Raw genomic sequence first — 22,734 nt, 5'->3', positions numbered from 1 at the left:
ACTGTACTGTGTGATGTACTGTACCGTGTGCAAGCTGAGCATCACGTCATTCCCGTCTTGGATTATTATTAAAAATATAGAAATGGGAATTAAAATTAACAAAATAATATAATTATTTACATATTTGCGTTTTGCGTAAAAATAGGAACTAAATATACAAATAATATCAAATATTATATTAAATAAAATTCAAACAAGGTTTATAAACTGTAAAATAGCAAAAAAATGTAGGTATTCATTTAAAAAAAACTACCTCTGAACAACCATACAACATAAATAATATCCTAATTTTAAATAAACTCAATGTTAGGAAAACATTTAAAAATAAAAATATCTACTTAAAAAAATATTAACAAATTGTATAATAAAAATATTAAAATCCATATCGTTATATCATTATTTTGTTTTTCGGTTTGAATTTATAAACAATAGTTGTTTAACCTTAGTAGAACTGAGCCTGCTTCTCCGATCTGATAAAATCTGTCCAGATTTTGAGAACTGCCTCTCACAAGGCACTGAAGTAGCGATGGTAATAAATTTTTCTTGAACTAATGTGCTAAGATTAGGAAAATTGTAAGAGTTGTTTTTCCACCAAAGCACAGGATCATCTTCCCTTGAGATCAGTGGTTCTTCCAAGTACCTTTGTATTTCAACAATGGCCTTAGAGAAAGGAGTCCCACATGGCTGAACGGAAGTTTTTTTCTTATCAAAACTCTCCCAGATAGAACTTTCAGTATTATTTACTTCAGAATGTTTTTCTTGAGCTGTGTTATGGGCTGAAGGTTGGGAAATGTCTAAATTGGCATATTTAATATTTCCTGTAATTAAGGACGATACTAATTTCTTAGCCCGTTCAGCCACAGCATCAGTGGAAAACCCAACAGTCTTAAATCTGGGATCCAAAAAAGTTGTAATGAGAAGAGAACTGCTGTTTTCTAAATCCCCTAGTCTTGTTTTAATTCCATTCAAAATAGAATCTATTACAACCTTTGATAGCGCATAAAAGTCTTTGCTTTTTAGACCTGAATATACTGCATAGAGTCCATCAGTTAAAACTATAACAGAAGAAGCCGTGACATATTTTTGGCCACTCATTACTTTTGTTATAGTTTCTAGGGGCTTTAAAATTTTGGTAATTTCTTTCAAAAAGTCCCACTCTTCTACCGAAATTATTGGTAGGTCTTTATCCAAGAGAGCCATTGTTGTTCGAAGTGGCACTTCAAGCTCAATAAACCTCTCTACCATATAATAAGATGAGTTCCAGCGAGTCTGTACATCTTGGATGAGCTTTTTAGGTTGCTGGTTAAGCTGCTTTTGCTGTTCTATCAATTTAGCGTTAGCAGAAGTGCTTCGCCTAAAAAAAACCACGATTGTCTTGATTTTATTTAAAACATCTGCAATATGTTTAAGAGCATCACAAGCAATCAAATTAATTGTGTGTGCGTAGCATCCAAAATGTTTTAGGTGTAGCTCATCTCTAATTGCTTTTTTTATATTTGCTGCGTTATCAGAAATAACCATTAACACTTTTTCTTCTAAATTCCATTCTGTAATGATATTTTTTAACGCATCTGCTAAGTTTTTACTCGTATGGCTCTCATCAAAGGATGTACATTCAAGTAATAAGCTTTGAATCTCAAAGTTAGAGTCTATAAAATGTACAGTAACTGCTAGAAAATTTTCCGTATTTCGTGATGTCCAACAATCTGTTGTTAAAGTAACTGATTTAACTTTAGCCATTATGTCTTTTGTGGTGTTATATGTTTCTTCATATTGCGCTGGTAATAAAGTTTGAGTAATTGTTTTTCGAGAAGGCAACTGGTACGACATATTTAAAGCGTTGACAAAGGTTTTAAACCCATAATCTTCCACTAATGAAAAAGGTTGGAAATCGTGTGTAAACATTAACATTAGCTTCTCATCGATTTGTTTTTGTAAAGGTCCACCAATTTTCCTTTTTAAAAAGCTACTAAGATTTGTCTGAATTGAGCTTAAATTGGTCGCTCTAGATGTAGATGGTTGTATTGGACCACCGCCAGCACCACCAATATCGTTATCTTCTTTCATTATAGGAATTTCAGTATTATTCTGTGTAGTTTGGTTGTCTGGAGTCTGTTGTCTACTGGTATTAAGATTGAGGTTAACAAGAGGATGCTTCCTCTCTGTATGTTTTTTTAAATTATTTGATGTGGATTTAAATGTTAATTCCTCTTTGCAGATATTACATATTGCTATTTTATCAGCATTAGGTTTTTCGGTAAAAAAAATCCATATCGAAGAAGATTTTATTGATTTTTTTGGTGCCATATTGATATTATAGTACTTATTTAGATCTAAAAAAGCAAAAATATTCATGACGTGTAAGTTTACAAAATTCTAACTTTACCTTCCAAAAACAACATAAACCAAATAAAAATCGATCGTAGTACACCGTAGTAACTTTTTAGGGGAATTACCATCTCCTATCAGGGATATGATATTTATTTAGATCTAAAAATACAAATTTACATCATTAAATATGTTACTTATATTTATATTTATCAAATGCATACCTTATCTTCAAAAACAAATCTTAATAAAAACCGATTGCACTTGCACCACCATGTAACTTTAAAAACGATAATATGTAGGTAGGTATTTTAATTTCTAATTAGGGGAATCACCAGAATCACCTAACTACAACTGTGCTACAACTGTCAACTGATAAACGCTTGGTCACAGGCACGATTCGAATACCAACATTCCAAGTTATTCCACTCGGAATATCGGTTGAACGGAGCACACTTGATGCTCTCCGCCATGTAGTTGGTGTCGGTATTTTCGCTCCGAAAACAACGAGTAACTTTGTCATTTTGGAGCGGATAGAAACGCTCCAAAAAAATACCGCTCCAAAATAACGTTACTTAAACAACGACACATCCTTAATTGCTATACCCACAGGGGTATCGCAATGGGTCCACAAGGGTATAACAATACAGACTGTTGTACCAAACCTTTATCTCATTCTTTCTTTGCGTTAAATCACTTCCAGCTCTTTGACAAATTCCCGGTGTCGCTGATGTTGGCTTCTACTGCTTCCTCTAGTCCCTCCAAAAAAACCTTGCGCTAAAGTTTTAAAGCGTCGGTATTTCAGTGCCGGACAGTGGCATAGCATGTGCTCTATGGTTTCTTCTTCCTCTCCGCATTCTGTGCAGTAGTTGGCGTTTGAAATCTTCCATCTCACGAGGTTTATCCCCGTGGGGCAGTTTCTAGTGATGACACCCACAATTATGCGTAATAGGTCCTTTTGTGTCCTAGTAGTTGTTTTGTCTCTTTGATATCTACCACTGGCCACAGTCTTCGAGCTGTCGTGCAGTCCTCACTGTGTTGCCACCTCTTGATGCTTGGCCTTGATGGTAGTGCCTATAGCTTCCTTCAGTGTGTTGATCGTCACAAGTAGTGGATCATCTGCCTGGCCCCCTCTTTGGCGTGTCTCTCTGCTTCCTGATTGCCTACCACATTGCTATGGCCTGACACCCAGCACAGAGTAGCCCCGCCTTGACGCAGCCAGGACAGTGCTTGTTGGTAGTCCATCACAGTTTTCGATCTCACGGTGATGCTTCTTTAAGCGCCCAGTTGTAAGAGTATATCACGATACCCTATTGGTTTATCAGCGATTTTCTCTCGCATACGCCTGGCCGCTTCCTTTATGATGTAAACCTCTGCTTGTAGAATATTACAGCCATCATATAGCCTTAAAAATCGTCGGATGTCTACTTCCTCTGAGAATATGCCTATACTTCTGGCCTCCAGAAGTTACGGAAGCATCTGTGTAGACTGCTATCTCTTGAGTGTTCTTTACTCGGCTGCTTTCCCATTCAAAACGTTACTTAATAATACGATAAAAAAACTAATAAATAATATGCAACTCCAACACCAGAACATTAGGTACAATTAGGTAAATGAATTAAATATATTTGTTTGTATACATTTTATAATTTAGTTAATTAATTACTGTATTAAATTTGTACAATCGTATAATTTGTGCCTGAAATAAAATTGTCAATATACATATGGATATATTATATATTCTTTAAATTATTTGTACTATTATTATATAGTAAAAGAAAATAGTACCATAAAGGTACTATTTTTCTACAAATTAACTGCTTACTATTATAAATATTTTATATATTTTAGTCCAGAAAGTCAAACAATTTTGCATGCTCGAAGACACTAGATGCATCTATTGCATAAACAACTTACGTACGCTCTATTGCTAATGGATTAATCGACTGTGTATTTTAGAAATTTATTTAAAGACCATCGTGATTTGGCCACTTTTAAAATAAAAGTCCTAAAACCTCAGTTGCACCAAGGCCAAGAAGCTATATTTTGCCGGAATTTTCTTTTTGTGACGTTATTTCCAGCATCAAGTGTCTCCCACCTAACTGCCGTGAAACTCTTTTCTTTGTGACGCTTTGGCAACCGAAAGCCGACTTTTTATACGGCACAGCTGTATTCATTGAGAGTTTTTCTTTTAAAAAGGTATATTTCATTTAATAGTGCGTTTGAAAATCGACGTGATAACACGGACACAAATCCATGTTAATCTAAAATTAAACTCGTGTATTGTAACTTTTAGGTGTGAATGGTTTAGTTTTATTTCAACAAGCGGTCCAAGTGCGTGAAATAACACTAATCGGTAATATATCTTGTAAGATATGTGCGGTTTGTAAATCGGGCGGTTAAACGATGTTTAGTTTTTTTAGAAAATCGAAAAAAGAAGATAACGGTAATGGCAAGAGAGGCAAAGATAGTAAGGAACTGACTCGCAGAGATAAAAATTTGACGGATACCGGAGAATGCTCTACGGTGGATGACAAAAGGAAAATGTGTAAAAATAATCAACCTTCTATACCTGAACTTGCGCCCGAAATCGACGCCATTCCTTTGCCAAAAAATGTTGTGAATGCAGCTAAAACTATCGGTAGTGAAGTGGCGACATTTTCCGAAAAAAACAACGATCAAAACGAGTCAAAAATGGGCGATCCGTACGCGCACGGATTGAAAGTACCGGAAAGTAGACTGACCGAACGACGCGGTTCTTGTGTGAAACCTTGCGGACATGGTACCACGGCGATCGCGCCGAGGGTTCCGATTCAAACCGCCCCCAAAAAGGAGGTTAATTCGGTGCCCAGCAGCCCCGTTATGGAGGTGAGAAAAACGATGAAGTTTACCGTGAACGCGATAGAAGAGAATTGCAAGGCCGAAGCGCAAGAAGAACCGCATGGAAAAAACGAAATCCTCGAAAATGGAACTCTTCATGGTCAAACATCTGATAATATTAGTAGCGACGATTTAATTGGACTAGACAAGTATGTATCTTTCGATTTGGACGATTTTAGCAAGGTTAAATCTTATTTTTATACAATGTTTTAATTTTATTTGTGATTTTGTTTTGTAAAGATTGATAAATTGAAACAAATAAAAGGTTTAGAATTTTACACTTCAATTTACACATTTTTTATTCACATTGTGATATCAAAATGTTATTTATTTTTTAGACCATTAAACAGTATAAAGAAAATATGATTAAGTTCTTAAACTATATATGTTTTGCGAAAATTATTATTATTTATACGATGTATATTAACTTTATTATATGTATTCTGGATTCCTTCAAATTGATTTTTTTAGTAAAAAATATATAAAGTTGATGCATTAACATGTTGTATATTAATTTTTCATCATTACTGTAGAAATGAATACTCACAAGTCGAGTTTAAACAAATATAATTAACAATTAATCAACTTAATACATCAACAAAAATATTAAAACACTCAAACACGTTTCTTATTTACAGTCCCCGTTTCTACCAAACTATCGATCGCCGGCACGTCAGCTGATCTCCGACCTCGCCGGTAGTCGCGGCGTTGCCACTGTTCCCAGTATCGGTCTATGATACTGCTACATCCTCTCCTTTGCTTTCGAGATTTATTAATCCATCAGCGTGCACGAAGGGTCTGGACCAAGTTTAATCCTTAGCTTTGGAAGAGGTAGACCTTGTGGGGAAGTGCTTTCATTTTGGGCTTCTTCTTCACTATTGGAGGATGTTGGCGGATGTGGAGAAATTCTTTCGTCTTGGGCATCTTCTTCACTGGTGGGGGACGTCGATAACTTGGGAGCGTAGAGTTTTAAATATGCGATATTTCACCGTATTGTATTGCTTGTTGTATTTGATTTTAAGGTAACATCGCCTTGGTGTTTATTGATCACCTCGTATAGTTCATTTTGATACGGTGTACTAAATTTGTTTTCCTTTCTCTCTGCTCTTACTAGAACCGTGTCTCCTTCGTTTATATCCGATGTCTTTGCTCGTCGCCTTTTGTCAGCAAATTCTTTTGTTTTAGATTTCAAGTTTGTGTCGTTATCCTACACTTCACAGTGGTCAGGGTGTTGAATTATTTGTTCACCAATGGATGGTATTTTTGTTCGAATAGCGCGGCCAAAAAGAAGTTGCGCTGGAGAGACGCCAGTTACAGGGTGTGAGGTATTTCTATCAAGCCGAAAGTAGTTTTGAAGGTCCTTTTGCTAATCACTTCCTGAGGTACTTACTTGCACTTATGCGGAGCCTTTTTAGTATTGAATTGTTTTGTCTTTCGACCAGTCCATTTGCTTGCGGCCATTATGGGGTTGAATATAATGTAATTCCATGTTCCTTACAAAAACATTTAAATTCATTGCTGATAAACTGTCGGCCATTATCAGCTGTTATAGTCTTAAGTAGGCCTAGGAGAGAAAAGAACTTCCGAAGTTGTTCTGTTGTGTCCCTCGAGGTGATTTTTATGGCGATCACTTCTTGGAATCGACTATAATAGTTAATGATTACTAACAGGTAGATATTGTTATGCATTGGCCCACAGAAGTCTATGGCTATGTCATTCCAGGGGGTAGTAGGGAAACTTCTCATCTTAAGGGGGTTCGGGTATGTTCGTTACGGTGACTAAAGCACACCCATGGCACTGTTTTACATATTCGGAATATATCAATATATTTTCGGCCACCATGCATAGGCTCGTAGTAAGCGTTTCATATTATCTCTTCCTGGGTGTCCTTCATGACTTAGTGACAATTCTTTGCCATGTAAGGCCGTTGGCATTACAATTTTGGTGTGTCCCCGTAGAAGTATATTTTCATGAAAACAATATTCTGTTTTGAACGGTTTATAAGTTTGTATTAATTTTTCAGATTCCCACAACTTGTCATCGTCTAGGCATTTCTTAATGTGACAATTGTCACTTTATCAATCCGAAGATTTTGAAGGTCCAAACGGGTAGAGTTGGCCTAATATGTTATTGTTCCCGGTACTTTGTAGGAGCACATGGAACTATAAAGTATTTTTCGGATTAAACGTCCATATTCTTTCATGACTTTTTAGATGAACATCCAAATGGCTCAAACATTATGCGTTTTCAAGCTAAATATACCTAGATTAAAAACTTTTTTCCTTAGTTATTTTGTTATTACTGACGGTGGACTAATATTTTAAAGTTTACCCCAGTTTCAAGCAAATTATTATTATTTTTTTTCATGAGTTTCTATTGCAAATAATATAAAAATTTGAAATATTTTGAGAGGCGCTCGAAAATTTTGTCATATAAACCCACTAATTTATTCAGAAAAGTCGATTGCGTTCTGGAATTTACCTACAAAAGACCTTAAAATCGCAGGATAAATATCGAAAAAAATAATAATGGCTTCCATAATAATTTTCCATCATGACATTTATTTTTATGAAATGTGAAATCGCCTGAAGAGGTCGCTGCGAATAAAGTTTAACAGTTTAACGAAAGTTCCACATGTCATGTCGGTGGAAAACACTTGGCTGCTACGAACCCGCGACTAGGCAGCTTCGTAGCAGATAAGTAGCATTCACCAGTAGACTACTTTATAGTAACACATCATAGTAACTCTTTTAGTGGCAAAACTACCCAAGACACTACCCGGCTACTCAAAATCTTTCCCAATTTTGGTCGCAGTTACTTAGCAGCTACGAATATACGACGTAGCCGCCGTAGGTCACTGCCCACTTTGTGGTGGCTTTGATAGTAGCAGTTACGTATCTGCCACCTGCCACTATAAATGCTAGTTTGGAATTTATGTCATATACTAACATACCAAATATCGTTTTTTTTTATCTGAAAAAAATAAAAAAGTTATAAGGGTGAACCACTTTTGAGACGCACCCGATATATCAATTTGTACATATTATAAAATTTTGTTACCATTGGCTTTAGACACATTAATATTATCACAAAAATTCTTTTAAATGATATTACTTTATTAGCTAGACCAGTGATTTCATCCTCTTACAGAGTAAAATTGAACCCCTTGTAACATTGTTGAAAAATCTTAATTTTTAGTGATCAAAACTATATATTATAACTGGCTATATTGCCATTATATCTAATAATAAATATATAGGATCAAAAAAACGGCATCAAAGACGGCGGGGGAATGACCCTCGATGATAATTTTGTCGAGGTCAAGCCCTATAGATGTCGCGTCAGTGTATTTGTTGTACCACCTGCAAAGTTAAATGGTTTTGTTGGTTAGACAAATTTTATTACGAGTAAAAAAAGCCATTGACAAACTGGGTTCCATTTGGATTCTAAAACAGTGGCATTTTTGAAAAAAATAACTTTTTTTAGATTTCTGTTTTAGTCACGGACTACCCAAGTTTTTTTCAAAAGCATCTGCATATATCTTTTATTAGGGTTTCTATACGTCCGGATTTACCCAGACATGTCCGGATTTTTAAAGTGTCTGGGAAACCTGACTGCAAAAACAATTTAACTTAACTTAAATATTTTACCAGTTACAGTTGAGTTAATTTCTCAGTTACTTTGTTGAATATTTTAGTCTCTACGATGCTACTGCTCTACTTAACCAGCTCTACTTAACCGACGCATGTTCGAAAGTAGCCATTTCTATACTTTCGCATGGCTTAATACTGCATGAAGTGGGATGCTTTGAGTTTGTCATGCTTCAAAATGAAAACTTGTAGTTTTTCATTGTTCGTTTTTGATATTATAATATAAATCGAATATACTCATCTACATCATGTGTAAAATTACATTTGCTTACCTGTTTCCTTAAACGATATGCGAATTGCTCTACTAGTTCCCCAGTGTTTTGGCAGAATCCAAAGAATACATGTCGTTCGTAAGCAGTGCTTCGTTTCGGAGATATATATTTAATCGGACCTTTTTTAAAAAAATAATTTTATTTTTCAGAAACTATTTGAGACTGAGTTTACCAAAAAATGTTTTTTTATATCTACTAGTGGGTAAATGAATTTTTGGGTTGTATTTTTCAACTGCAATGTCCCTACATTATTTTTTCGACGGTTTTATCGACATTCGCGCCAGGCAGTATGTAGAACAAGTCTTGGAGCTCACTTCCACCATAGTGTAAGAGTTTTGCTCTTTTTTTTTTAACATCAGTTATGGAGTTTGCCAGAAAATATATATCCAGACTGCGCTGCCATTTTTTTGCCAGTCGTCGTGCATTTGGTTTTATTTCCCTTTGTAAATCCATGTTGTCAAGTTGCCTCTGCAATTTGACAAACAACAATATTGGCATTTGGGAATTTGTTTATTACCAAATTATAACGATTTCATTGGTTTTATGCATGCATATTACGCTTTACATAGTTTTATGCATACATATTACGATTTACATTGCATACAACATTTTATGCTTTTATAATCTTTTATTTTATGCATACATATTACGCTTTAGATTGTTTTATGCATACATATTACGCTTTATATTGTTTTATATTACGATTTACATTGCATACAACATTTTATGCTTTTATAATCTTTTATTTTACGCATACATATTACGCTTTACATTGTTTTATGCATACCTATTACGCTTTATATTGTTTTATATTACGATTTACATTGCATTTTTTTTACATTGCATACAACATTTTATGCTTTATTAACGACATTTTATGCTTTTATCAATCGTTTAGATATTACATTGCATACAACATTTTATGCTTTATTAACAATATTTTATGCTTTATCAATCGTTTAGATATTATTTATTTAGAATACGTAACATATTGCATACTCTTATGCATATTTGAACTCCACATTGCATACCTTTTATGCTTCCCCCTCTTTTATACACATACATATTATGCTTTAACAACTTAATGTTTATTATAGGGACCCCAAACATATGTACATAAAGTAACAAGTAACATAATATTGCATACCTTTATGCTTAATTAAAACTTTGTTTTGCATACATTTCTATGCCTTCTTTCCTTTTCATCAGTGCATACATATTATGCTTTATTAATATAAATTTAATGCACCAAAATCTTATTTTGTTTGGTTAAAAGTCGTAACTGTCGTAAGTGCATTATTTACATACCTTTAGTTGTTTATCCTCGTCGCCAAAATGTAGAAATGAATACTCACAAGTCGAGTTTAAACAAATATAATTAACAATTAATCAACTTAATACATCAACAAAAATATTAAAACACTCAAACACGTTTCTTATTTACAGTCCCCGTTTCTACCAAACTATCGATCGCCGGCACGTCAGCTGATCTCCGACCTCGCCGGTAGTCGCGGCGTTGCCACTGTTCCCAGTATCGGTCTATGATACTGCTACAATTACTACTAGTTTTGTTTCATAACTTTTATTTTTTTAAATTATTATAAAGTGGTTTATTTTGATTCAACGTTATGAAACTTAAAATTGATTCCCGTTCACAAAATGAATAAAATAAAATCTGAGAGATCTCTAAAATAAAAGTGAATTCTTTTAAAATTTCTTATTGCACAAGCAAAATAGAAACACCTATTTTTGGTAACCCTTAACTACTGAGCATAGTTTTACGTACGTTGTTACGGACCATGGGTCAGATTGGCCCATATACAGGGTGGCCTATTAGTGCGAGAATATCCAATACCGTTGTCGTCGAAGATATGAAAAAAACTTTTATACACAAATAAATGTTGCATGGTTTTACCACAAGAAAGTTATGATAAATTTTTAAGCCTTTTTTAAATTGCACTCCCCCGATAGCTAATTTAATTTTTTTTAGTTGTCACTGTATTTTTTTTAAATATAATTTTTCCTTGTTAAATATCTTTTTTTTAAATATCAAAGAATATAATGGATTACTTCCAAGAACTATGTTGGCACCGACAATGTCATTGTCACAATCGCAAAGTAACTTATCACACACTTAATGAACCATTTACGTATTTTCAGATATTTAGAGAAAGCTTGTACACATACATCTTTTAATAATTACAACTTCATAATTAATTAGATTATAAAGATACATATAGTTTAAGTTATTTTAATTAAGGTATAACCCGCATACTTCGGTTGTTTTTTTAAAATATAATTCAGTTTTAAAAATGATGATATAACTTTCTCAAAATAATTTGTATACAGGGTTGTTCACCACATACGACACGGAATATTGTAGCTAAACGATTAGATTTTTACAAATTGTAAGTTTTGGGTTCGTTGAAGGACTATTAGAGCTACAATTTAAAAATATTTTTACAAGATACAGAGTGTCCCAAATATATAAAAAATATCAAAGTTGTATTTTTTTAAATGGAACACCCTGTATATTATTACATTTTTAGTTTCTACTATTAAAATAAAGGTAAATTTGATTAAGGTTTATTACACTTAAACCTTGCCGTTTTTGAAATATTTTCAATTTTGTGAAATTGCAGTATAAATTTTAAGGCTTCATTTCTCCGAGGGTATCAAAGTTTTTAATACTAAATATTTACTGAAGTTTATTTATTGATATAAAAAATTTTACTACCTTATACAGAGTGTCTAAATATTTATTTTAAATAATTATTAACTTTAAACGGCAATAACTTGTTTAATTTAAATGGAACACCCTGTATATTTTATGAGAATCAGATGCACAATTTAATTGTCTATCAAATTGTATTAAACCATTTATTACCTATCTCTTCAAGTTTCCGTAAAAAATGAATTTTCTTGTAATTTAGAACTCATTTATCAATATACCCATGGAATACTGACATTTTAGATTATTTTTAAAGATATACCAAATTTCTAAAGAGTACAGATATTAATATTGTCGATATAGTTAATATACAAATACTAATTAATAATACAAAAAACTGTTTAAATATTTGTTGAAGAGGACCAATTAATATGATTTCAGTATTCAAACTACAGTAATTGACTGTTTGCGTTGATTAATAATAATTGCGCCAAATACTAAAAAACTGAATTATGTATGTTTATTAGACAGTGTGGTAAAAAACTAACACCTTAAAAATGATATTTTATTTTTTGACAAATGCTTATTTATAACAGAGACGTTCATTTTCATAACTTATTATTATATTCATTTCTGATTCAAATCCGCATTTATTTAGAATAATTTATTAACGAACACAATTAAGTATGTAATTAATTAGTATTTGGGCGGAAATACTGGTGGTATATTTAATTAATGGTATACTCTTTTATAAAGTAGTTTTCTTTTTGCATACAAATGGGCTAGTAATATTATCGTTTTAATAAAAACGATAATATTACTAGCTTGTACATTTGCTGTTTTAAAAACAATCTAAAATGTCAACATTCCATGGGTATATTGATAAATGAGGCCTAAATTATAAGAAAATGCATTTTCTACGAAAACTTGAAGGGATAGGTAAAAAGTGGTATAATACAATTTGATAGACAATTAAATTGTGCATCTGATTCTTATAAAATATACAGGGTGTTTTATTTAGATTAAACAAGTTATTGCCGTTTAAAGCTAGTAATTATTTAAAATAAATTTTTAGACACTCTGTATAAGGTAGTATAATTTTTATTATTGCAACACAATAACTGATCAATAAATAAACTTCAGTAAATATTTAATATTAAAAACTTTGATACCCTCGGAGAAATGCCTTAAAATTTATATTGCAATTTCACAAAATTGAAAATATTTCAAAAACGGTAAGGTTTAAGTGTAATAAACCTTAATCAAATTTGCCTTTATTTTAATCGTAGAAACTAAAACCTGAATAATATACAGGGTGTTCCATTTAAAAAAATACAACTTTGATATTTTTTATTTATTTGGGGCTGTTTTATTTTATTGGATCTGTATCTTGTAAAAATATTTTTAAATTGTAGCTCTAATAGTCCTTCAACGAAACCAAAACTTGTGGTGATGTGGTGAACAACCCTGTATAGGTTATTTCTAGGATACTTACTTTAAAAAAATGTTTAATATTTGAGGTTGCTAATAAATCAGAGATATTAAAATATGATGAATTGAATTGAATTTTAAACTCATTTTATATGTGATTTATTAATATTGGACGTAATAGTATGATTTTTTAAAGGGTTTCTAATTTAGTACTTGTTACGAAGAAATATTTATACTAGCATAACTTTCCTAATAATTATATTGGAATATTCTAAAATAATACTCTCTATAGTTTTAGGAATGTTATCAGATAATATCATAATATTAATTATTAGTTATTTGAATGTACGATTTATGATTTTTTAATGGGAATATAATTAATTGTACTTGAAAACTGATGCCACATATCGCAAGTACATGCGAGGTGTCGCCAACGCTCTGTATAGTGTAAAGACACTGAAAGAAAAAGATAATTGAAATTCCAGATATATAGAAATCTTAGTTTCTATATTAAATTAGACATTCTGAAGAGACCATGCAATGACTAAAGAATACGAGGATCAATTGCACTGAGACCAAACTGTTACCATACCTCGAAACAGTGCCGTGGCACATATTTTTTTAAACTTAGCTGCTTGAAGAGATATTTATATTTTTGATAAATTAATGTTTTCACTACGGCTATAGTGTATGCTGCTTATTTAGGTGGTATCATACGAATTAATTAAATCTCTTTAAATTTGCGCTTTTTCCTAATGGGTTTCTTTGAGGAGAACCCGGGCTTTCAACCATTTTATGTTGTGGTGCTTGGACCACACATGATCTGCAATGCCCGACTTCATTGTTTACCTCTTTGCGTATGTTTTTTATGCTCGTCAAGTCGTACATGAAGAGGACGTTTTGTCTCTCCAATATACGACTCATAGCACTCGCAAGGTAGCATTCTTTTTCTTGGTTTGATGATTCCGGTTTTGTTCTTGTTAAGACACTTTTTAGAGTAGTCCTGACTTAAAACTAGTTTTAATTTTATACTGTTTAGCTAATCGCCTGATCTTCTCAGATGTTCCTTTCACATATGGAATCGTCAAGAGATAGATAGCTTCCTTCTCAGGCTGGCGCACCAATGAGTCAGACTTGCAATTGGATATAATATTGTCTAGGGATTTTGCAGAGCAACCATTCTGAAGCAAATCGGTTTTAATATTACTTAGTTCAGAATTCAGACATTCTTGGACACTGCATATAGTGATTGCTTTATGACATAATGTTTTAACCTCTTTTCTTAACAAATGAAGATGTTTTTCCTACCAATGGTTGGACAATTTAAAGGAGAAATCTACTTAAGCTACTAGTTGGTTAACCCGTTGAATTAGTGATAGATCTGAGTAGTACACACCTTCTTTGTGAATTTTTGGTAATCCATAAAGATGTGGAGGTTTACTATGATGTGGTGTGAGCAATGTTATAATATCCCCAGGGATAAAATTCTTAAATTTATATAAAGCTCGGTAGATTTAGTACTCAACGGTCAGTGATACTTCTGACCGAAACGTAGTGTAGGTAAGCAAAATAAATAAAGACAATGGAAGTCCAAAATTCTTTAAGTTTTAAGAGGAGTTAAATAACATAGGATATTTTGACTTAAAAATGTCAGTTACGAGGTATTGTAAGATACGAGTCGATATGTAGGTTAATTGAAACCATTTTATAAGAATATATAGAGTTCCACAGGTAGTGTTCCCAAAAAAATTACGGTAGTTGTGTTCTTTTGTAATGGAGTACCCTATATATTTAATTAAATATTATTTTTTCAGATAAAAAAACTATATTTGACATGTTAATATATGACATAAATTAGGATTGATTGACGTATTCAATTGTTTTCGGTTACTTCCTGTTTCACCAGAAATGACTACAGCTCTTGATTTTTAAATGACACCCTTTTTAACCATTCTATCTAGAATTTATAGTTGGTGTCGGTGTCAGTATTTATATTGTGCTATATTTAAACTTCATCATAGCTATAATGAAATGCTATATAATAAGACGTAAAAACATATACGAAAAAAAAAATACATATCGTCCCTAATGTATTTCAGGATATAAGTGGGCGCTTCAATGAATCAATTCGCGTCAGGTTTGCTAAAAATAGTTTTCATATGTTTTCCTGTTTTACGTTCTAAAATGTTATTCATGTTTTTTTTTGCAATTAACACATACTACCTGTATTATTATTCAAATTCAATGAAATAGAATAATACTATTATAAGTAGCCTTAAAAATATTTTAAGGCAGCCTAACTATTATTGGACCGGCACTCTCGAGCTTAGTGCATATCGCAACAATAATAGGTAAAATCAAAGACACATCACCTTACAAGACTTCTAATACAACAAGGGATGAAACAAAGATTAGAAAATGGGGTAGAATGTAGAACGTAGAATTAGTGAGAGGGGGGGGTTAATCACTGCGACCTTAAAGATCTATTGTGCCCCTTTCCTTGAGTAATCACACAGTCTATAACCCATCATACCTCTGTTGTAGAGGGGACAGGGTATTTCCCATCCTCCTCTGACAACAGATGTTCTTCCTCCGAGGGTACGCACCCTTTCACGGTTGGAGTTTGGCCCTTCGTGCCCTTCATAGTCGAGGAGTTTGCCTCCGACTGAGGAACCCGTGACGTGGAGGCTGGAGGATCTGTCTCCAATTTCTCCACCTTCTTATTTGGTCTCTCCTTAGACCTGATACTGGTGTTGTCCCGTATCTATAATAGAGGATATGTCTTTCTCTATTGCCTCCTTGGATTTGAGGTCAATTCCTATTGTGAGGACCTGACCATGACCCTCCTCCCTCGAGTTGATGACTCGCCAACTCGATGTTTTTACATTGAAGTTCTCACCCTGGATAAAGCTCAGCAGGTAGGTGCTCCCCTTGCTCCTCGGCAAAAAGACCATGTTGGCCGCCCCTTTAGGGATGTTTTCTCCCTTCACTGCAACCAGTTCCGGCTCTTGCCAATTTTTAAGCTTAGGTGCGATTTCCAACAATCAATTCGCCGATTCTTGAGATACACAATCTATGAGGATTATGCCCACCTGAAAGTGTATCCCCGCAAAACGCAGTTGACTCACATTTTGTAGATCGTTGTTTTGCGATCCGATCGCCACTACTTCGTCCAGTATAACTTCTTCTAGAGAGGTTTGCTGGTCGGTGGTCAGAGCAACCTCTGGGAAATCCTTTGGCAGCACCGCCATTTTCACTTGTCCATCAACAATAGCGGCAAAGCTGATGACCCCCATCAGTCCCTGCTTGTCTCCCATCAGTGTTGGACGGCTTTCCATCCTGGCTTTTTCTCTCCCTGCAGGAGAAGAGGTGAGAGGTTCTCGCTTCCTCTCTTGCCCTTTGATGGAGATAAATCAGGTTGTTTCTTGGTTTCTTTACTCTTCCCTTTTCGGAGGAATGTTTAAAGATTAGAAAATGGGGTAAAAATAAAGTATTCCAAAGAAAAAGCAACACGCTAATTTTAGGGAGGTTAAGTAGTCTGGACCTCGGTCTGGACTGAACTGCTACTTGAATTCTAATCGAAATTTATTCGAATTGAAAGTGTCTTCCGCTAAATTGGCACACCGCTTTGCTGTGAGTGTAAACAGATACTGAAGAAACTGTTCAATATGTTATATTGTAATACTTTTGCACATAATTGTAGGAGTAACATTGCCACCTTTCTTTACAAATTAGATGGGCTGGGGAGCTTAAATTTTAGCTGAAGTCCATAGAGATTAAGTTCTCAGATGCAAAAAAACACAACGGAATTTTTTTTCGCCAAGTTTATAGTGTTATATTTTTATTTTACTTGCCCTATTTTCATGACAATTTTTATAAACTTTAGTCTATGGCTTTTTATACAGGATTAATTGAAGGGTTGTTTTTATCCCAACTTTAAAACACCCTGATGCAATAACCTTGAGTAACTTTTCCTAAAACATCATTTTTCGATCAGAACCATGTTTCCTGAGTATTCTGTTTTTTTGACTCATGTCAGCACATGCCCTGATTAATTTTTAAGAGCGAAATGAGCTTGCCACCAACAATTTGCATTTTTTTCAACAATTATTACTTGATGATCTTTTTAAATAGGTGGCATTGGTGATTATTGTCGTAATGTCATATCGACACTGATTAGAACTCTATTTTAAAATTTAAAAACGTTAAAACGGAACGACGAGCCTGGTTTTAATAAATATCAGTAATACTAAGAGAACTAATATTATAAAAAAGAAAATAACTGTAATAACTAAGTGTACAAACAAATAAAAAAATTGTTGTAAAACATACTGTAATACTTTATATTGCCTCTTCCGGTTGCTATAACTGTCTGTAGACTGTAGACGTTGGTTCATAGTGTTAATGATGGTGCAAATATATTTTGTTATGTTTTCCCATTCTTCTTCAAGGACCAAGCGAATATTCATAATTTCGGCACATTCCTCGACACTACGAACTTGTGTCCTACTGAACTTAAGTAAAATTACAACATTTTCAAGAGCAAATAACTTAGTATTTCGCTACTTTAGGGTAAAATTGTTTGTAACGCGAAGAAACATTTTGATATTAGTAAATCAGATAAATGTTCCAATCCAAACAAAAAGATAAAAGTGGATTTCTGTCTGAAAAACTATACACAAGAATTCAGTGTGTTGGAAATTAATGCAAACACACTTCTGTATTAGAGTTCCTAGGTAGAATATCAAAGGCGCCCTTCCTAATATGTCAGCGTTTTTGCCCACATTGCTGAGTAAAGCTTGATTTTCATGCATCCGTTATACGTTGATACGATGGTCCGACGCGACGGTGCTCTGATTGTTCATAGCGTTTTCGCGCCACTTTTCATCCGTAAATATTTTACCCCAGCCCGCCAACAGACACGTTCATACGATAACGGACGTTTTGACACTTTTTTGACAAATTTAATCATGATTTAATCTAACCTTAATAAAAATATAGGTAAAATAGGAAAATCGTTATGAAAAAAAAAATAAAATGACACCAACGTATATCAGATAAACGGATGCATGAAAATGCAATAAATTTTAAAACTGCGTTATTTTCTAACCAATCAAAGTCTTTAAATTCTACCAATAAAATTAATATCGTATCAACGTATCGTCGTACAACGGATGCATGAAAATCAAGCTTTATCGTGTGAAAAAATAATAAATATGAATTTATATGAAAAATAAATAATGTCTTCAGTATACTCGCTTAGAGGGGCAAAACTACTTGCAAGGAACTAGATCTCTAGTTTTCTGCTTCTCTGCAGAATTCTGACAATTAGAATCAGTTGACTTTAACGTCTCTAGTATCTACAGTTGGTTTCTGCTGCTGATGGCAAATAAAAATAATTCTTATCGGAAATTTTATTAGAATTGTGTCAGTTGTCTAAATTAAAAATTGGTTGATTAAAACACTTCGATATTTTGCATATACCATGTATTTATTTCGCGTAAAGATTTTTTCTTTTACAAATCTAACAATGTTTTATTCATTACATGACATATAACTACTTTTTATGATAAGTTTAATAAACCATTATTTTTTATATATAATTTTCAAAATACAATACCAACATAATATTTTAGTAACTCTGGGTCCACTTCTGTGGAATATACTTTACGATGGGCTTCTCAGGTTGCAGTTCCCTCTTGGGGTTGATATTTTAGCATATGCTGATGATATTGCCTTGATTGTTAGAGCTAAAACCCTTAAGGAACTTGCATCTATAGCGGAGCATGCTGTCGACATGGTATGCTCCTGGATGGAAGAAGTCGGATTAGAAATTGCCCCACATAAATCGGAGTGTGTAATGCTGGCTGGTGCTCGTATTAAGGCAACCGATCGATCTAGAATTTCCGCTAAAGGGCAAGTTCATCAAACCAAACAAGTCCTTAAAGTTGGAGTCAGGTTTTGGATCTAATGATAGCTTTGTCGAACATATTCGTTCAATAACAACAAAGGCGGAAAGGCAGAGTACATTGCTGTCAAAACTAATGCCAAATTGGTCGGCCCTAGGCCAAACAAAACGACAGATGCTAACCGCGGTCCAGACATCAACTATTCTCTATGCCGCAGAATGTTGGTGGAAAAAACATCAGCATAAGGAAATGCAGAGAAAAGTTAATGGTGGTTCAAAGACGACTGGCTCTAAGAGTGTGCCGTGGGTACTGCACAATATATTCAGACGCTGTGCAGGTTATTAGCTCCATGATACCCATAGATTTACTTGTTGCAGAACGGATAGAGAGTAAAAAACACCCCGAAAGAAATAAGAATGAAAATAGGGAAATAACATTAGATCTATGGAGCGAAAGATGGAGGCAAAATACCAATGGAAACGCTCGCTGGACCAGGAAGCTCATACTGGATTTGGAGAGTTGGGTGAATAGAAGTCACGGAGAGGTGGGTTATGCCATGACCAATGTTTTTCTAGCCATGGTTACTTTAGGCATTATTTATTTCGAACGCATATCATTGATAGTCCGAAATGCATATACAGTGATTCTAACAACGATACGGCAGAACACACCATGTTCGAATGTCGGAGATGGGAGTCAGAGAGGAAGGAACTTTTGAAGAAATTAAATCAAAAATACATATCACTTACCAACCTAGTTCCAACTATGTTGCAATTGATGGAAAACTGGGAGACTGTACAAAGCTACACGGAGGCAGTCATATCTATAAAAGAAAAAGAAGCAAGATAGTTATGGATCTAACAAAATCATATTAATACTTACTATGGGAGTTTAAAACGTTGATTTTTTTACTTCTGACCGATGCTACGGGCCTCTGAATAACAGTCTAGGAGTGCCCTTTTTTCAAATACTCACCAAGAACATCGTCATACTACACACTTATCACGTACTGGAACCGTCTCTCCCGAAGTAATACCGAAAGGTGATCCCGGTCAGATCACCTGTATCCGGTCGGATTCTGTTAAACATAGTTCAAATACCTCTACACTAGACTTTTTTAAATAAAAAAAAATTGTTAAAATAATTTGTTTTAGAAACATTTGCTTTTATTGGATATTATTACATTAAAATATAGCTAAAATATTCCTTCTCCTTTATGTAAGTATAATAAAATATCGTTTAACGAGCAATTAATCTACTTTGTTAAGTTGTATGTAATTACTCTGGCACTAAAAAAATCAGGAATATATTTTTTTCGCTTGACTTAATTTTAGCTCAAGTTCATCTGTCACTCAGGTATGTAATAAAGTATAGTCTGGTGCTAAAATATTTTTTTTTCTATAAAAAATATTAAATAATGTTGCAGGGTAATATTACATATATCTGAGTAGTTTGCTAAAAGGCTTTTCATTTTAATTACTTTAATTAAACTATTTTAATTAAGGTAAATATTAAAAACATAGCTAAACTTGGCTGATCTATAGGTATAATCCACACAACCATAATATCGACTTGTAATTTTCTTCCTCTTTATGATTCTCCTCCGAATGACTTTCCTAACACTAATAAATAATAATAATTGAAAATGGTGCTTATCTAAAATCAGCTCCTTTTGTCTTTTAATATACAAGTATCAGTAGATATTTAAAATAACGAAAAATTTTGTCGAATATAGAAGTTTATTTTTACAGTTAGTTTATTCACCTCTATTTTTTTACAAAGAATTGGCATTGAAATTTTGACAATAAAATTAGGACTATTTTTAGACTATAATTTATATTTTAAATGGTAGCTTCCATACAAGTGTTTATTGTATTCCATAAGTAGAACTTATTTATAGCAGAAACGCAGAGTTTAGGATTTATTTAAAATACAGAGTTTTAATAATATATTTTAGTTGAATAGTACAACATAGTTGTAATTTTATTATTCTTGTGATATGATTTTGTGTCTCTGCTCTAATTTTAAGTGCAGGATGTTTGGTACTAATACTAAGACAATTAAGTTAGAGTTTAAGTCTTTCTCTTGTAGGATCGAGTTAGATACATATATATTTTTAATATTAGGTTAGTATCTTCTCTTTATCTCTCATTAAGGAGCCTTTTATAAATGTGAGTGAAAAGTCGAGTTACCAACTCAGATGTTCTACCTTCTTTGTAGTTAAGTTATTATTATTTAACGTCATGATGTCACAGCCGTAAAAAAATACATGAGGCATGTTCATGAATAGCATTATTATATTATATTATTGTACCAATATGTATACGAATACCGTATGATCGACAAAAAACGGCGTCCAGTTGGCTTGGAAATGACGATCATTTTTCCCATATAATTTTACATATAAAATGACAGCGATGTTTCATTTCATAGCCATCGCTGACGCCGTTTTTATTCGATCATACGGTACTATATTATATTACTGTAGTAAAGGATACGCTTTAAGTCGGCATGCCATCTGGTTGGAGGGCAGTCTCTGCTCCTGAATGCATCGTGTCTGGGCTCCATTCTATAATTTTCTTCGTCCATCGGTCATCGTTTAGCCTTGCAATGTGCCCTGCCCAATTCCATTTCAAAGTGGTTATTTTCTATATGGCATCCATGACTTTTGTTCTGTCTACCCCGTACTTCGATATTCGGTACTTTGTCTCTCAGAGATAGCCCCAGCATTGATTTTCTTTCCATTGCTTTTTGCGTTGTTCTGATTTTGCTTACAGTTTTCTTGGTTAATGTTAGCGTCTCCGCACCATACGTTAGAACAGGTAGTACGCACTGATTGAATCCTTTTCTCTTCAAATATATCGGAAGTGGTACTTTGAAAATATAGTTCAATCGTCCATAGGCGGCCCAAGTCAGTCCTATTCGTCTGTTAAGCTCGCAAGTTTGGTTATCGCAGCTTATACGTATTTCATGTCCCAAGTACTTGTATTCTTTCTTCTATTTTCTTCTATTTGATATTGTTTAATATATATTCCGCCGCCTATTACCTACTAGGTTTGTCATCACTTGAGTCTTTAAGATATTGATTTTTAGTCCCATTTGTTCAGAGGTTGCATTCAATTTTTGTAACATTTCTTGTGCTTTATTTACGCAATCCGATATCAAGACAATGTCATCAGCAAATCGCAGATGGTTCAAGTTTTCGCCGTTTATATTTATATACCCAATTCATTCCATTCCATTATCTGTTTGCACATGTATTGGAGCAAATTATTAAATAATATTGGAGAGATGGTATCGCCTTGGTGAACACCTTTTTCTATATAGAAGTTGTTAGTACCTTCGTAAAGCCTAACACAAGCTGTAGCGTTCTCATATATGTATATGTTTAATCATTGTGATGTACCGATGATCTATACGAGAGTCAACTAGGGATTTTAACATTTTTTGTTGGTTGATGGTATCAAATGCCTTTTTGTAATCGACAAACACCAAAAACTAACAGTCTATTGTATTCGACCAATTGAGAAATCTCCCATTATTACTTCCTACAAATCCTATTGTATTATTATCCTAGCAATATCCTTTTATTT

The 22,734-nt window shown here is 33.6% G+C and overlaps 2 protein-coding genes across 5 annotated transcripts in view; one reads left to right on the top strand and one right to left on the bottom strand.

Moving 5' to 3' along the window:
- LOC115884511 overlaps window positions 1-5,021 on the bottom strand; it is a 101,775-nt gene extending 96,754 nt beyond the window's left edge. Inside the window, exon 1 of the mRNA XM_030903114.1 lies at window positions 4,901-5,021. The gene's annotated coding sequence lies outside the window, so the exon portion shown is untranslated. The remainder of the gene's footprint in view (window positions 1-4,900) is intronic.
- LOC115884509 (protein FAM184A) overlaps window positions 1-22,734 on the top strand; it is a 117,853-nt gene that overhangs the window by 79,216 nt on the left and 15,903 nt on the right. Inside the window, exons 1-2 of one of the 4 annotated variants that reach the window (XM_030903110.1) lie at window positions 4,498-4,696; window positions 4,752-5,357. The exons of 2 other annotated variants lie outside the window; for them this stretch is intronic. In XM_030903110.1, coding sequence (XP_030758970.1) covers window positions 4,873-5,357 — 485 coding nt within the window. In that variant the 5' untranslated portion in view covers window positions 4,498-4,696; window positions 4,752-4,872. Of the gene's footprint in view, window positions 1-4,492; window positions 5,358-22,734 lie in introns of those variants that run through there. One more of the 4 variants, XM_030903109.1, reaches the window with a different exon arrangement.

This window comes from Sitophilus oryzae, unplaced genomic scaffold (assembly GCF_002938485.1).
Source record: "Sitophilus oryzae breed Bouriz unplaced genomic scaffold, Soryzae_2.0 scaffold_296_pilon_pilon, whole genome shotgun sequence".
NCBI classification, from domain to species: Eukaryota; Metazoa; Arthropoda; class Insecta; order Coleoptera; family Curculionidae; genus Sitophilus; species Sitophilus oryzae.
The sequence above is the reverse complement of the archived record's forward strand: the minus strand, read 5'-3'. Positions and strand labels throughout refer to the sequence as shown.